The sequence below is a fragment of the Pelodiscus sinensis genome, chromosome 6, assembly GCF_049634645.1.
Source record: "Pelodiscus sinensis isolate JC-2024 chromosome 6, ASM4963464v1, whole genome shotgun sequence".
NCBI classification, from domain to species: Eukaryota; Metazoa; Chordata; order Testudines; family Trionychidae; genus Pelodiscus; species Pelodiscus sinensis.
The window spans coordinates 83,924,992-83,940,937 of NC_134716.1; the positions used below are offsets into that span (position 1 = coordinate 83,924,992).

At 42.9% G+C, this 15,946-nt stretch overlaps 1 protein-coding gene across 4 annotated transcripts; it reads right to left on the reverse strand.

Annotated features, from left to right (window-relative positions):
- Positions 1-218: 218 nt before the first annotated feature.
- ENC1 (ectodermal-neural cortex 1) lies at positions 219-15,012 on the reverse strand. 4 transcript variants are annotated; one of them, XM_075932263.1, is made up of 5 exons: positions 14,764-15,012; positions 13,681-13,767; positions 12,870-12,977; positions 7,590-9,400; positions 219-3,464 (listed from the first exon to the last, which is right to left on the reverse strand). In XM_075932263.1, exon 4 carries the CDS (start codon positions 9,386-9,388, stop codon positions 7,619-7,621), a length of 1,770 nt encoding a protein of 589 aa, XP_075788378.1. In that variant the 5' UTR covers positions 9,389-9,400; positions 12,870-12,977; positions 13,681-13,767; positions 14,764-15,012; the 3' UTR covers positions 219-3,464; positions 7,590-7,618. The 4 variants fall into 4 exon arrangements, with proteins under 4 accessions (XP_075788378.1, XP_075788377.1, XP_075788379.1 ...); XM_075932262.1 differs by lacking the exon at positions 12,870-12,977; XM_075932264.1 differs by lacking the exons at positions 12,870-12,977; positions 13,681-13,767.
- Positions 15,013-15,946: the final 934 nt, after the last annotated feature.

Below are 15,946 nucleotides of genomic sequence, written 5' to 3' on the forward strand. Positions count from 1 at the left end.
TAGTATTTTCTAAATAAGATGTAATGTAGATTGTGATGTAATGTCAAGTGTGTCTGGTATTTTTGTTGAAACCATCTGGCAAACCTAAGTCCAACTGCAGCATTTAAAACACACCAGTAAACTACATGTCAAAGATGTTTAAGAAAAAGATGTTACAATAAAAAAAAAGCAAAAAGGGAAAAAAACCACAGAACCCTAGCCCTCAAAGGAACTACTCATTCAAGAGAAAATCTCTAATAATTTATTGACCTTAAGTTTCACATTGTGAAAAAAAAAATCCAGTTTTACAAAACCTTAACATATAGTAGCAAACAGTGACAGAACACAGACATTTTTCCTTCTTCACTTGTAATTTTCTTTTAGTATGTGAACCACATCTTCAATAGCCAGGGAAGAGGCATTATTCAGCTCTAATCACTCTTATTAGACAGGTGTCAGGCCTAGAGAAAAGGGTCTACACAATTATACCAGAAGTGGAAGGTTGTCCTTTGTTGTAAGTTTCTACAGCAACCAGCTCACAAAATAAGAGGAACCTTCCCGTCCTATGCCAAGGTTTTTGTGTGCACTCTGCTGTGAATTGCATTTGCTTCAAAGTGTGGGATGTTTTGCACGACTAGAATGGTCAAGTAGTAAGGCAGAATTCCCACATCAATTCAAAGAGCAGAAGCTCAGAATATTCCCTGCAGCGCCTGAGGCCCACCCGGACTTCTTTTCCTTCAGCCTACACACAGGAATTAATCAAGCACTACACGTCTTTGAAAACAGCTGCAGAAAATTCATCCTTTCAAAAGTGACATGGTATTATAAAACAGATTTTTGTCATAAGCAATGTATGGGGCAGCTTTAAGGTCAAATTACATCCCTCCATTTAACAGGTTTGAGCAGATATACCTTTAGTTACTAAATGAGCAGTTCCGTTGGACCCAGCACTTCACTTCTGTTGTAACTTGTATAGCCAGTGCCACCTATGCAACGATTTGTATTCGGGAGCATTTTATACCCATACTGCTCAAGTGTGAATGACTGACTACCCAACATACCAAGAAGTGGCGAATCCAGCCCATTTTCTTTATTGGGGCAACTCAGAAGTATGGGCTTATGAGAGGATGCTCTTCCTAAGCAGCATGTCATTTGTTGAAAGTCACATGGAAATTTAAAAATAAATTCCCCTTTTCTGTGTTATTTTTTAACTGCTCAACCCAACTTAGTGGCACTATAATAGTAACTTGTGCTGTGGAGTCCTGTTCTTGTCAAACCATGGGTCGCCCTTTAAAAATTCTTCCTTTGTGAGAAAAATTGAAGGGTGAGCACTGTTAATGTTTCATGGTAATGGTAAGCTTTAAAAAGTACAGTGATTGCACCGTAAGAGAAAGAAATGCAAACACCTTTTATAACTTTCATTTTTGCATACATGCAACTAAGAATCTTTTTACGTATACTTTGCAACGGAATACTATAACTATGTTGTTGAGCACATCATTATTAAGCTGGGCTCAAAAGACTTATGAAAAATACAACACATGCTTCACAATGAAATCTGGCAAGAAAAGCATCTGTGAAACAGAAATTTTAAAAAATGATGTGTATATGCATACCTGACTCCAGAACAGGCTGAGCAAATGAAATTGTTTAATCCTTTGGTTTATTTGACATTTCTCTATACCAAATGTTTGAAGACTCACCAAGCTGTGTGAAAGTAAAAGATGCACCAAAACTTGATTATTTTTAGATTCTAGTTTTTCAATTTTTTTATGCTTCATCATTGCAGCAACTGTGCTATGCCTGGGTCTTTGACACTATAGTACCCCTTCATCCATGCAGAGAGAAGAGCCAAAACTGTCAATGCAAGACACAGGGGTTTTCGTGTTTTGTTTTTTACATAATTCAGAACTAATCTGTTTTAATTTTGTGAGTTAGCCGCATTACACTCAATCAGGTAAATGTGGTTATGGTAAATGTCTCATTGTTTAAACCCACACACAAATAAATAAATAAATAATTTTTTGGCCAATGCCTTTCTCAGGGCCCTGTGTACAGAAACTAGGCATCTTCTAGGTCAGGGGTGAGGAACCTTTTTTGAGTTGGGGCCACTGACCCCCAGAAAAATCAGTCAAGGTGCCGCGCACACGCAGAAAACCCCTAACTGATGTGACCCCCAACTGCAGAGACACATTCCCAACATTTCTCGCACACCAGAGCGTAGGGGGGCCCAGGCTAGTAGATTTTGTGAGCTCCAGTCCCACTGTCGGGAGGATTGGAGCGCAAGTGCGGGCTCTTCAATACTGGTGGAGAGGGATGAACCTCAGGGGGCAGGTCCAGGCAAGCTGGGGGCCACATCCCTTCCCCTCTCCTGTTCTAGCTAATGGAGAGTCTGCATAAAGAGAAAACTGTAAATGGTTTTGGCCAGCTCCAAATTCAAAGGCATGAGCAGGCCAATGAAATGTAACAAGGACACTATCTACTGGATACACCACATCTAACCTGGAGAGCTAGTGGCCTGAGAAAGTGACCTCCATGGCTTTTTCCTTTAGTACGTATGTAATTTAAGACGCTGCCTTGCAGTCCTTCCATTTCCGACTGAGGAAGCCATCCATTCATTCCCTCCCACCTCAAACTATTATTCACTCAACAGTTTTTCTTTCTTTTTTTTTTTGTGCAGCAGAGCTAAACAGACCACAAAATGTGCAAAACATACAATAATACACACAAGTCCTTACAACATGAAGACAACTGAAGGTGTTGTTTCAGCATGCAAGCACTGAACAATAAATAGCTATATCTACAAGTAACATAAGAGGAATAGGACAGTTTAAGTCACTTATAAATACAGGGACAAAGGGAAATTGAACATTTAGGGGAAATGAGTTCTTTTTAATTCCCCACTATTGCAAAAACTTTAGGACAACACAACATGGTTATCTAATGGATTCTTCACACACTGCCTATAAACAAGTTCATTCCTGTAGCAAGTATTCTGCAGTGACACAGCTGTATCTTCATTCACAGCAACATCTCACTGTTTCAGACCCCGCCTGCTTCTCTGGCAGCTGGTGCTGACACTTCAAACCGTCACAGTGAGCAGTGACAACCATTTCAAATTTCATGCACTCACAGTGGAGTCCATGAAAATCGAGAGTTGTAGGTTGCACAATTAAGGAAAGTTCTGTACATTGTTTTCCTTTTCCTCACCCTCTCCCTTTGAAGATCTGATTAACTCTGACATTAATCCATAACTACTTGAACAAGGAATCAGATCATAGGTTCATTCTCATATTGAAACCACGTGCTGATGCACCAAACAGAGGTTTGGTTTTTTTCTTCCCATTCCTTCATATTCAGGTTAGATAATTTACAAGGTGCAAATATTTTTCTTCAAATTCAAAAGACTCTGAATGACTTTTCTTCATTAAAACCATTTCTCTATAGCTGAAATTCCAAGTTTCTTCTCAAAATAATGGTGTAAACTGGAAGAAGAAGAAATGGGGGGGAGAGAGAGAAAAGGTTTAGAGGATTCTTGTGAGACAACAGACAATAAGGTTTTCATTAGACCCAAAACATGTCTCAATGCAATAACTAATCCATCACATTTACAGTCACATTCTACCTCCTTTACTTGGTGGGCCCTTACTCTGCAAGGAGCTCCTGAGACTCCAATAGTGACTAAACACTAGGGACGTTAACGTCTACTCAACTATAAGATTATTCTTGTCAACTGCACGCATTTCTCCCCCCCCCCCTTGCTGCCTCTTAAAAGCTGGTTCCCCCCAGCACCGGCTCTGTGGTGCTGCCTGCCCCCCTTCCCGCTACTGCCTCTATTTGAGGCAGGAGCACGGAGGGGGATAGGAGAGGCTGCCCTGAAGTGGCCCCTGTCTGCAAGGGGTCCAAGAGTCCCACAGATGCAGCTAGTCTTGTGCAGGGAATTGTTTTTAAAAATGACTCCCCTCGTGGATTGACTCCATCTGCCACCCTGCTGCCAGTCCCATCTCTGGGACTAATCGAATAGTCATGTAACTGCTAAGATTTCATGCAGTTACACAACTCTTCAATTACCCAATATCTAACATCCTTACTAAACACAGAGACTCCACCGTGATTCTAGCCCTTACAAATGAAAGGTTAAATAGCATTTGGTCAATACTTCTATTTTTGCTGGATTTTGCAACATACTGTTTTTCCCGTTCTCAAAAAATGTCAGGGGGATGTGCTTAAAGAAAACAACCTTGTGCAACTTCTCTCTTCCAGAAAAGCCTAAAAAATTATTAGGGTAATCGATTTATTCTACTTACGGACCAAGTCAAACTAGATCAGAGTGATACTGAAAAAAAGAGCAGGGAGGGTAGAGTGGAGAAAGGGAAGGCTCACACCTATGTCCTCTGTTCACCATGGAGAACTCTAAATGAGATTTATTCACCGTAGAGAAAAAGGACATATTAATCCCCTTATTTAAACCTTCTCTTCCATTCATTATAGCAGAAATTTGTCTTGCTTCTTTTCACAACAATGCACCATGCCTCAACTCCTCCACACTGGAGTCTTTTCCAGAAGTTGATTATTCAGTGAAAAATAAAACTCCTGGATGGCTTTTATATTTTATTATGAAATCTATGTTAAGAGCAAGTTTCCAAACCTCACTTTCCAAACCAGGCATCAGTCTCATTATTATAGTAGATTTAGATAGCACAGCTAGAATTTAGGAGACAGCTTCTGCAGTCATTTACAAAGGTGCACACATGCAAACCAACTCTACTGAACTGAATGCAGTTAATCTGAAAACATATGCAGGAGAGCAGAATGTAGCCCTGTAGTGCTGCAATGCCTAAAACGACAAGATTATACCACTACCTTAGCCTGAAATTGGATTTAAGACAGACTCTTTTCATTATTTCCAATGTAATTTTTTGCAGTTTCTTATTGCTGATTAGGCTTGCCTAGACATTTTTCAGACTAGTGTGTTGTTTTTTCCCTTCGTGAAAAATTTATCTCAACACTGAAGCCAAAATAATGTTTCCTGTCATGGGATGATTAACAAAGAGTAGACCATTTTGCAAAGGGAAAATAAAACTAAATCTACTCAGAAGAGCAAAGTTTGAAGTAAGAAACAAAGCAGACTAACATCTTCCTAATCTGTGGCAAGCTGAGGCCACACAACACCATGAAAACAGAGGGTAATCAGAAGTAATTTCCTTTTTGTCCATCCCACCCACTGACAGAACAGCGGGAGTCAGGGAAGAAGAAGAAGAAGAAAAAAAAAAAAACACACACACACAAAACCACAACTAGCTGGATGAGCATGCTTTCAGTTTACAGCTGCATTCATCTAGTTATCTTATAGGTTAGTGAAGATAAAATAATGGCCTTTAACAGGATATTGCAAGGCAAAAGAAAACCTTTAGTGCCATTATACCTGGACTACTATTTTTCAAGAAAAAAAAACATCTCAATTTTATGTGCTGTAAATTTTAGAACAATGAAGTCAATCTTAGAAGAATAAAAGTCAATATTTTTCTTGGCACAGATTCTGAATCTAGGCATTCATTACTTGATAACACTGAGTACTGCTGAAATGAGTAATAATAGAAACTGGCTAAATGGTATGGATTTAAAGATATATTCCTAGCTTTCCGGCAAGCAAGGAAGGACTCTGAAAGAAACATAGCCTTCTATTTGCTCAGTTTTTAAGTTATCGGAAATGTGTGATAATTCACCGACACCCAGGATATGATCAGCCACTAGTGTATGCAAAAAATTGGATTAAATTCAAGGTTTTGTTTTTCAAAGACTAAATTGTGCAGGGAGATGGAAAAAAGTTACAGGTGGTATTCAACTTAAAGAACGAAAGTGTCACTGAAAACATGACCTCGCTACATTTCCTACTGCATTTCAGCACTGCTATTCTGCAGTGGTCCAAAAATGCACTCCTTACTTAGCCAAAATTCCCATTCAGCTCAAAGGGAAAACTGAAACATGAGGCCTCAGCATACCACTGGGTGAAAAATTTCCAGACTCTCCAAATGATCAGTTTTACCCTGTTACAAGAACAATGGGGTATCCCGCTATTTAGTGTGGAAGCCAACTAGCAATCTCCTTGTAGTCCAGTTGCCAGTAAAATCCTGTCAAAACAACCCTTCTGAAGAGGAAGATGCTATGTAAGTCTACAAAAGCAGATTGGTATTACAGTAAACTTCTGATAACCCGACATCTTTAGGACCCAGGGGGTGCCGGCATACAGGAAGGGGGGCTATAAGGGGTCTGGGGTGGTGAGTGGGGTCGGCGGGGAACTACGCAGTGGCGCTGCAGGACCAACCCAACAGCACCCCAGCTGCTCTGTCCCCGGCTTCCCCAAGTCAGCCGCTGCTGAAACTGACCAGCAGTGGACTTGGGGAAGCCGGGGGCAGAGCAGCTGGAGTGCTACCCGGTTGGTCCCGCAGCGCAGCTCAGGTGAGGGGCGGCACTGGGGGGCCAACCAGTCAGCCACTGGTCAGTTACAGCAGCGGAGGACTTGGGGAAGCTGGGGGCAGAGCAGCTCAATTGTCCGGCTGGCAAGAGCATTTCCGCGTTCCAATTGGTGCCGGACTATGGGGTGTGCCAGACCACTGGATGCCGGACAATTGGAGATTTACTGTATTATTGTTCTGAGGCACCTACTTTGATCTGGAGTTTCTAGATGACTCCAGAAGTTAATACAGAGCTGATTACGCTATTTTAAACTGTTTTTCCTTTAATAGTTTTTTCAGTCTGGCTGGTTTTATAGTTGCAGTATTCAAATCCCTTAAAAATTATTACTCACAGAGCATGGCTCATTTAGGTAACATAAGTTGTTTCTGAGGGTTAAATATGCCATCAGAATGTATCTGTAGTCATGACTGCATTGCAGTCTCTCAGAAAAAAAAAAAAACTACAAACTATTGTGTTAATGCAACACAAACAATTGTGTTAATGCAAAATAACACAAGTACCCTAGAAAATATCAGAGGCTTAAGTGATACAATTCATGAAAAGATGGGGGTGATAATAATGAAAATCAATTTTAATTTGATGCAAGTTAACTGTTTTGTGGTGTTGATACAAACTGACATGAAAACTTCTAGGTGCTCAGATATTTTAGTGGTTTTCCAAATGAAGAAGAAAAAAAAACACACCAGACAATCCATCTATAGCAGAGCCACATAACCAGCTAAACAAGCAAAGCTGAATTTAGAGTAGCCAGTAAGAGGATACAAGACAGAAGCTACATGTGGTCTGAGTTTTCCCCATTTTGCTTTGTTAATGATTTAACAAATTCTCCCCCTCCTCCCCCAATCAGTGTCATACCTAGTAGAAGTAACATATTCATCATCTAAACTGTGAAGCCAAGTGATCAATCTAGTGATGAGATCATGGTACTGGGAACCAAGCAATCTGGATTCCATTCCTGGCTCTGTGAGATAATTTGATGCATGACCTTGGAGAAGTCACTTAACAGCTGTGTGCCTCAGTTTTCCTTACTGCTAAATGCAAATAATTTACTTACCCTCCTTTGAGCTCCACGGATGAAAAGCACTATGAGCACTAAGTTCTATTATATTTGTATTATAGGTATAGTTTCTTACCTGACTAGCTGCAACAGCAACACATACAGTTATGAGGGGAGGTGTTTCCATGTGCTGACAAATGCTGTGGGAATAAGCGAATAGGGCACTGTGGTTATGCTGTTCCATACATCTAATGTGGGATCATAGCAGTCCAATGTTTTGCATCTTTGAATTCCAAAATAACCTCCAACTACATACAGTTTGTTTCCAGATGCTACTGCATGGCAGCTCATTCGTTTAGCTGTCACATCTCCCACCTTAGTCCACTGGTATGTTTCACTGTTGAATTTATACGCTGAGCATGCGGAGAATTCAGTATCTCCACCCATAATAAAAATCTGGTTACCCAAAACAGCTGCAGCTGTGTAGCGCCAGGGCTGGGGACAGGTGGCTGGTACTGTCCATCTGTTTTCACATTGATCATAACATTGAACTTTGGGCAGCTTGTCATGGCTAACACTGGTGCCACCAAATGCAAATAGCTTAAGCTTTGCACTAACTACAGCCGCGTTGCTTACTCCTTCTCGAAGTGGGGCAACCATTGTCCATTTGTTGGTCACAGGGTCATACTGTTCTACTTGCTTTAAGGATACAGAAGGGGAAGCTGGAAGGCAACCAGTTGCTGCGGTGTGCCCTCCTACTACATACAAACAGTGTTTGAGTTCAGCAGAACCATGCCCAAACCTAGCCACCAACATGGGAGCAGCCTTTGACCACTCCTCATGAAGAGTGTCATACACCCAAACATCTTTGGAGACTCCATTTTCTGATCCCCGGCCCCCAGTGATATACACCTTGCAGCCGATAGCACAAGCACTGAACTCTTTCCGTGGACTTGGGATGTCAGCCTTTGGAATGATCTCCTTTGCTTTTTGGTCCACCAGATACAGCTTGTCACACATAAAGGTTTGGCCCCCAAGAAGAAACAGTGCATGGCCAGTTTTGCGAGGCCTGGCACACAAACTTGTTACTACACCATCATTCTGTAAGATCTTTAACTTGCATCTTATTGCTTCTTCTACTATATCTTTACTCTTCCTTTGCTTAGCGATAAGTTCTTCCATTGCAACATTCTCCATAAGGTAAATGGCTGGTAGGAGAGCCAGTCTCACAGTTTGCAATAGTTCAGAGAGATGACAGTGGCGCTTATTCAGATCATAGTTAACCCAGTTAATAGCTGACTCATATACTAATCTTTCATCTTCTGTTTCTAGTTCTTCACTGGAAAGGAGCTGCACAACCATGTCTTTTGGCAACTGGAGAAAATCTTCACTTTTACTGATGGTTTGGAAGTTGCTAAGACACATCCTCCAAGAGAGTTCATAAAGCTTGGTGCACTGGTGAGCATCTGACAGCAGAAGCATGCCAAGACAGTTGGTGGGATGAAGGTTCTTCTCCAGAAACTCTGCGCAAGCATCTCTGATATCCTGGAATTCTAACATGTCTCCAGCCTCTAGCAGGGACTCTGCATTCTCCTCATTGATGATAACCCTGGAGGAGTACGCATAGTCCAGCAGAAGTTCTAAGACTTCTGGATGAATAGAATTATGGAAGTTGACTTCACTGGCCTGGCTCTCCTTAAGTCCTCCACTGAACATTGCTTCAAAATAGCGACTACATGCAGCTAGAACAGCTCTGTGGCAAGGGAATGATCTGTTCCCAGCATGGAGAAGCACATCTGTAAAGAGCCGTTGTTGGCGTAGAAGGTTCAGGTGAGTAAGAACACTATCAGCATATGACGATTTGTGGAATAAATATATGTTTATAGAGCCAGTGCTGGCTCTAGATTTGCGGTTCTCATGCATGCTGACTGACATTTTTTGCCACACCTAAAAATAAACAAAAATTAGGTAAGAGTAAGGATTTGCATGACAAATGTTTAAGATATACTTCTTTTAATAAACATTTTTTAGGTATCCCTGATAATCATGGTTAAGGAGGAAGAAAGGTTTGAGCCTATTATAGACATCATAGGACAAATAATTATATACTTCCGTATAAGTTTATTTTTTTGCCTTGATGAGTTTCTTAAAAGAGATGCCCCATCTACTATTGCCCAAGAGCAGGTTTATCTTGGGAAACCTGATCTCCTACTTTCAGGACAAGGAAGACAGAGGACAAATAAAAACCTAGAGCTGATTTTCTCACCCTTCCCCAGTGTAGCACAGCTGATTCATTTCACACACACACACACACACACACACACCCTGAAACATTCTCCAGAATATCTTATGGACTGTAAAAAAAAATAATAATAATAATAATCATCATAAAGAATGTACTAATCCATTTTGATGTTTTTCTTAAATATCCATATCCAATATCAGGGAATGGGAAAGGTAAGACAGAGAAAAGTAGCATTGCAAGGATATTGTTACGTGACGAGAGTTGTATTACAATATCTTGGCTAAATATTACAGAAATCTACATCTTGTATCTGTCCAGTGGTAGCCTGCTAGTGGGTGACATTAGATGTGCTTACATTCTTCATAGTATAGTACTATCTGCTGAAATTAATACCGAATTGCTATTCCACAATCCCCGTGTTAGGTTCTTAGAGCACAAGCGGTCAGCAGTTGTTTTGGGGGTAGGGGAAATCAATATTCTACATTGTTACGCCTGTCTTTTCAAAAGCAACACTATTTTGCTCCCATTTTAATGCCTAGTTATTTTATTAATGACCAGCTAAAGATTCAATTGCCCTCCATGATCTCTGTGATATGGGGACATGTCAGGGCCTGGGCTTTGGATTTGCATCTACAGAGATGCATTGAACAAAACACTTCTAAATAGTTGGTGGTGATTACATAGTTGGTGGCCATCATGTCACACTTTCAGGGGTGCTCTATAACCTGGGTAGAGGGTGGGGGAGAAGAGAGGTTTGGTGAAGTTCAGCTTCTCTGATTGAGGGGAATTTCATGGCATTTATATTCCTGAACATGTATTAATTAACAGCTTAGTAACAGATCATTCTGTTTCCATAAGGTTTATGTTTTTTAGAGAAACACTTTGCTGGATGGCCTCAAACTAACACTCTGATAAAGAGACTGCATAAGAATTTGAACAGCCTCAGAAGTTTGTATTGGGGATGTGAATGGTTAATCAACTGGTGAACTGGTGGAGGCTGGAGTATGGGGGGCTGCTCTAGCTCTGCAGGCCCCACGGCAAGTCTGGGGGTGTTCCAGCCGTAGCCTCCATCCGCAGTGCTCCATGAGCAGGAGCACTCCAGCCTGGCTGAAGCAGTCCCCACCCACAGTATGGGGATGGGCTAGAGTGGCCCTCCCTATTTAATCAGTTAACTGGTTAAGCAAAACATTTGACTGGTTAACTAATTAAATGGGATTTTACATCCCTAATTTCTATGGCATTCTAAAAATTAAATTAAATTTGGCCTTTCACTCATGTTCATGCTTAAATATGCACCAAAATGCTGCAACTACTCTTTCTTTAAGCTGGAACTTAATTTCCTGATGATTGTCATCAAGACTTTAAAAAAGGAACAACATGGGAAGTACATAGTGTTTGTCTTTATTGAAACTCACCCAAAGTCCATTAAAATCTATGGGCATCTTTTCAGTTATTTCAGAAAGGTTTAGATCAAGCCCTTTTCATGGTGACAGAAAAATATGAACTACACAATACACTTTGGATCAATGTTTTAGGTTAACTACAGTAACTATAACCACTGCACAGTAGAAATAGCCAAGTATGCTATTAAAATACATGTAACCAGTTTCACGTGTAAGTGTAATTAATTACCCATTAAATATAATCACAGTACTTGACAAAAATCAACATTCAGAGGGCATTCAAGAGTCACAAACACTAATCTAGGACTAAATAAACCCAATTACCCCATTGCCAAAGGTTATACTGAATATGCGCCTCAATTTCAGATTTGCTGAAGCTATAGAATTACAGAGAGGATCCTGGCTCTGGATGTTGGTGCATCCATAGTGTAGACTAGAGGCAAAAGGAGGAAGATCAGCCCTCATTTGGAAAACACTGTGGAGCCAGATTTTAAAAACTTCACAACGATTTTGTAATTTCATAAGTTATGATTCAATATACAACATTTTGTATGTCTTTCTGGACTGGTCTGCCTCACATTTAGGGCCCAATTCCACAAGAGGCTGAATAACTCCTGTGGAGCATGGAACAACCTCAGCTCCCACTCTCTGAAGACAACAGGAGATGCAGGCACTCAACATCTCTAGGCAGCACTTAGCATTTCATAAGATTAGACCATGTATCCCTTCCTGATCTGCTGCTAAGCATTTGGACAGCACTCAGTACTAAATACATATAATACAAAAAAAAAATCATAGAGGCATTGATAAAGGAAAGTTCAGACATTACATATACAGGTGTGTTCTGATCCCACAGGAGTGCTGTGATTTCTCATGAGATATGGCTGCACAGAACCTTGCAGGATCAGGCTCTGAACTAGGAACTAGCATTATCCCTATATTTTAGAGTAGTGAACTCCACACCATATGCAGAGAAGTGTCAAAGAGGTAGGAAAGTGCAGATCACTGCATGTTGCCCAAGCCCACTCACACCCCTAGCAAGAAATACAGATTGTAGCTGGGAAAAAAAAAATAGATGAAAACCCCTTTGAGACTATCATGTGATAGGAAGTACAGGGATTCACCTCATTTCTATTTTGGACATGGCAATATCCTAAGACAAGATCTGATCTTTCTATAACCAAAGCTCTTTTTATTAAATTACTTGCACTATTCATGAATTTCTCTTTAGCAAAATGTAACAAAAGCATTACCTGTGTCACAATAAAGTTGCCTCTTTAGAAGAAAGAAGTTAAACATATTTCCTCAAACAGAACAAAAGATACATATTTGTACATCTTTGCCCTCAAGTCCCACCAAAGGTTTTCAAGTTGTTCTACCAGTCAATATAGAGGCAAAATACTATTTAAAAGACTCCTTATAATTTACTAGCAAAGTAGTGTTTTTCTGAACAAGTCTGATTTGCAATTTTTGACAATGCAATTTGTTCTGAAATGTTACATATATTTCAAAGCAATACAAATATACAGACATCTCTGACTTCTCTATTTGTTGCAAATTATGCAAGCTCAAATATTTCAGCAAAGGTAATTCACATAGTCACTGACCAAGTGTTCATCTTGAATAAAATGAGTCAACCCCCTTCAGGCAATTTTTCCTTAGAAACAGTAACATCTGAATGTAAAGGACAAATGGTCAGTACCATAGAAATATGTATTTATCATGAATTGTTAAATAAATATTGAACTAAGAGACTGAATCAACATACTTTTCAACCAGCTACTTGTCACAGCAACCTCAAATCTGGTAGTACCCAGTGTTCAGAATCTAAAGCTGTTAAGAGGTAGCACAAGAGGTTGTAGAAGGTCTCGGCTCACTCAAATAAAAAAAGGTGATTTGTTATTTGAACATTTATGATGTACAAAATACAACTTCCTCTTAAAACACTATAATCTCATCTGTTCTCCAAAGTGATACTGGGGGAAAAAGTCACTGTTGCTCAACTGCCCATTGTTTGAACTGATCCCTTCTTCAAATTCCTAAGTCTGCAGTGATGCTGTGAACATTTACAGTCAACCCCTTTCTAACACTGGCTATGTCTAGACTGCAAGCCTCTTTCCAAAAAGCCTCTTTCAAAAAAGAGCGTCTAGACTATAACCAGTACTTTTGAAAAAGCAAGCTGCTTTTTCGAAAGAAAGCACCCAGGCAGTCTGGATGCTCTCTTTCGAAAAAGCACAGTTTGCATTACATAGTGCTTTTTTTCGATGGAGCACTTTCAAAAAAAGGCATTATTCCTCGTAAAATGAGGTTTTCCGCAGTTGACAAAACCACCTCGTTCTTTCTATTTACTGTCAACAGAATACGGCGGCAGTCTAGATGTAGGTAAAGATTTTTCAAAAAAAATCCCTGTAGTCTAGACAGATCTTCTATGTAACCCCATGGACTTACACAGAAGTAATATGAAGCGTAAATTGGGGCATCACTTATTATGCATTTTTTTGGTACAGTCCCTGGGGTTTTGGGGTGTGTTTTTTTGGCAAATGCAGGTCATTTCTGAATGACTGTGTGACAGTACATACCTATATACCCACGTGTCTATATGCTGCCCTTCAATATAGTATCTGAACACCTCTGGTACTTCAAAATAGTATCTGTTTCTTCCCAACCTGCAGAAGAAATATCATAATCAGTTTCTAGCAATGTCTACTTTATCTTTGTGTACATGAACATTGTATTGGTTGTGGATGAAAAACTTCCTCAAAGAAAAAAGGAATGGGTTCTGCATTTGATTCTGAAAGTGAAGTCCATGGTCATTCTAATTCTGGTTACTCAGACTTATTAAAAAGTCAACTGACATTTCTTATGTGTATTTGCCAAATTAGTCATTTGAGAAACTTGAAAAGGAAACGACAAGAAGTCAATATTTAAGGTCAGTATCTAGCATTAAGGGAAGCAACTGTTTCTATTTGCCAAAGACAGTCACATACCAGAAATACCTAACGGTTAGTGCAAATAATTATCCACCAGTGTTGTAATGGGCACATGGTGCACAAACAGCAGGACCTGCTTTCAGGACTGAACAGGGGATGCTTACTAGTATAGAGAATATCGTGTGGCTGGTGTGAGGTTACCATCAAGCCCACACAGTCGTTCAATATTCCATTGGAGCTCACTACCAAGACTCGGGTCATGACAGGTCTGTGTAAAACTAGGAGGCAGCTGAAAATGAGCCCGACACTGAGGTGAAAGTGTCTCCCCACTTAACAGCCGCAGCGGCGGGGTGCTTCCCGCGCAGGTTTCTGACTCTTTGCAACACAAGCCATGGAAGCGGCAGCTGATCCACGCCGGGAACCAGTCTGCCGGGCTCGGAGGTTTGCCGCGCGCTGCCACCGCTCCTTGCCAACCCACACGAGAGCTGCCCGTGCAAGGGGCCCCCTGTGAGACCGGGAGCGAGCCCCGCGGAGGCTGGGGCAGCCCTCTCCGCCCACCGCCTCCCTCTTCCCCCGGCTGGGGAAGGCAGACGCGTGTCCTGCCTTGTCACCGCCGGCAGGGAGGGAAGCGCCGCTTCGCCCTTCCCCGAGCGCTGCCCAAGCCCCGGCTCGGCCCTGCGGGCAGCAGCCCCCGCCCGGCCACCCGCAACAGGTCAGCGCGCAGGAACTTACCGCCGCGGCGCCGCGCTGCCGCCTGCCTCCGAGCTCCGGGCAGGCGAGCGGCTGCGGGAGCCTGTCCCGCCCCTTCCCCAGCGGCCAGCCGCCTCCGGCTCGCTCCTCCCTCCCTTCCGCGCCGGGCCGGGGGCTGCGGGCAGCCGCACTCGGGCGGGCAAGCGCTTGCGCGGACTGGAGGCGCCGCTGCCGCTGCTACTGCAGGAGGCGGCCGCTCGCCGGCTGCTGCGCGTCTGGCGGCGCGGGGAAGCGGGTATATGGGCTGCCTGTGGGTGGGGGGCCCATATGCAAAGAGGCTGAGTGACACGAGGGGAGGGGAGGGGAGGGCCGGGCTGGCGGAGGAGGACGCGAGTTAACAGACGGAGCCGCAGCGAGAGATGCTGTCACATGGGCCGGAGGCCAGCCGCGGGGGAGGGACACAAAGGGAAGAGGGCTCCGCGGCGGGGAGGGGCAGCTCGCCCAGCCCGGGACACAGGAGGGCCCGCGCGACCCACGTGTGCCGTGTCCCCCGCCAGGAAGGGCTGCCCCAGCGCCGAGCCGGACTCCGCCGTCTCCCTCCCCACCCCGGTGGTTCCCGCTGCACTGAGACAGGGGCCCCAACAGCCCTCCCTCCTCCCTTGGACAGGCACACTGGACACAGGCTCCAAAGGTGGCTTCTCCGGCCTCTTGCAGCAAGCTCTGCCCCAGCATCGATGCAGTCTCCATTGCCCCGCACCACCCCGCAGGGATACCCTGCCAGCCAGGGCTCCAAAGGGATGAGACGGGGTTGGTCCTAATGCACAAGGCTACAGACAAGGCTTTGTAACCCAGCTTTGTTACTAGAGGCACTGCGTCTCTAGGGCTGCCGTGGGGTGTGTTTTACGAGATGGTCTCCATGAGGGGTTCACAGGGTGCACGAGGAGACCACTGAGCAAAACCACCACAGAGCCGACTGCGTATAAAAAGGGTTACGCTCTGATGTGCAGAAATGCAGCTGTGCCGATTCCCCACTGTGCGCATTGCCTAGTAGTGCAATGCCAGAGAACAGGGGGAATCGATCACACGGGGGGAGCCAGGCTTTAGGAAACGGAAAGCCAAGTAGGGCTGTCGGGTCTTAAAAGGCTTCGCTTGTGCGACGATACAACTAATAGACGGAGCTGGGAGCAGAACAAAGCAGCTATTAGCTACTCTGTCTGCACTCCGC